We start from the raw sequence: 1,223 nt of genomic DNA, 5'->3' as shown, positions 1-1,223 counted from the left end.
AATGGGGAATTTTGTATGTCATCCATTTTGTTTTACACATTCCCTGTATATTGGTTTATTAGAGGTTACATATAGGTATCACCATTTCGATCTTTTTGCAAAATGTGCTTCTCAAGACACTGTTTTACCTGTCGCGTGAACAAGTTAAACTTTGTGTTTTTAACTTCTGCTTTTAACTATAAGCATTCGTTTAAAGATATAATCAAGATATAGGTTATCAGTTCAAACAGTCAGATAGATACACATACACACATGTATATACGAGAAGAGAAAAATAAATAAATATATATATCGGTGAATAACATACCAACTATCCAATGCAGCACAGGAAAACAGGTCATATTATAACACTGGCAGAAATAATAATGGTAATGAATAAACAAATATTCAACATAAAATACAATAGTAAAGAAAACAACAATAAACAATTGAGTATATAAATCATTGAGGTCGTGAAACAACGGAGGAAGAATATTCATTCATAAAATCATAATCTAGATCAAACGTAGATAGAATCTATGAATTATGTAACTTGAAGAGAACAATGTACTCACTTCCATGTGGAAAGAATTTGGCATATATTTCCTTAAAAGTGTCTTCTTGGACTACACCCTCTGGACATTCCTGAAATGGAGAGCAAGAAAAAAATTACTATATACTTGTAAGGTACTGGGCAGAAAAAAATCTGAATAGCACTTCGCGTAATATCTAGGAATAAAAGACTTTTTTTTATTTTGTAAAACATAAAAAGGTGCATATAAATACAAGTTCACTGTATGATATTCACAAATGTTTGCAAGTATTCAGTGGTAAATCACAAACACTACATACTCCTGGTCTTCATTGGTAAAACTTTAATCTCAGTCGGATTTACTTGTCCTATGTCAAACTTGATGGCCAAGAGCATCTATCTCAGAGAGTTTTTACGATATCTAGCGGCTTCAGTTATGCCTGTAGTCATATGGGGGTGGGAATCAAAGGAGACCCAGGCGATGGGTTAACAAAGTTTCTAAAGCCCTTTGAGTGACGAATCATGGTAAAGAAATAGTGAGTAGCATACTTATTTTGAACTGCACGTGTAGTGTGGATACGGGGGTGGGGGTGGGAGCACTCGAGTTAATGCATCTATAGAACAGACTAGGTTTTTTAAACACTGCTAACCCTCGGTTGCCCAGACAGAAGACGAGGAGTCGAATCGGGTCCTTCAGGGAAGACTGAACTTG

General features: G+C 35.0%; 1 protein-coding gene across 2 annotated transcripts in view; it reads right to left on the bottom strand.

Annotated features, from left to right (window-relative positions):
• Nucleotides 1-1,223, bottom strand: part of LOC119590399 (Kv channel-interacting protein 1-like) — a 142,390-nt gene that overhangs the window by 56,779 nt on the left and 84,388 nt on the right. The window contains exons 3-4 of one of the 2 annotated variants that reach the window (XM_037939068.1): nucleotides 555-624; nucleotides 308-310 (exon numbers count right to left, since the gene is read on the bottom strand). In XM_037939068.1, coding sequence (XP_037794996.1) covers nucleotides 308-310; nucleotides 555-624 — 73 coding nt within the window. The remainder of the gene's footprint in view (nucleotides 1-307; nucleotides 311-554; nucleotides 625-1,223) is intronic. The other variant, XM_037939069.1, reaches the window with a different exon arrangement.

The sequence above is a fragment of the Penaeus monodon genome, chromosome 27 (assembly GCF_015228065.2).
Source record: "Penaeus monodon isolate SGIC_2016 chromosome 27, NSTDA_Pmon_1, whole genome shotgun sequence".
Lineage (NCBI taxonomy): Eukaryota > Metazoa > Arthropoda > Malacostraca > Decapoda > Penaeidae > Penaeus > Penaeus monodon.
The sequence above is the reverse complement of the archived record's forward strand: the minus strand, read 5'-3'. Positions and strand labels throughout refer to the sequence as shown.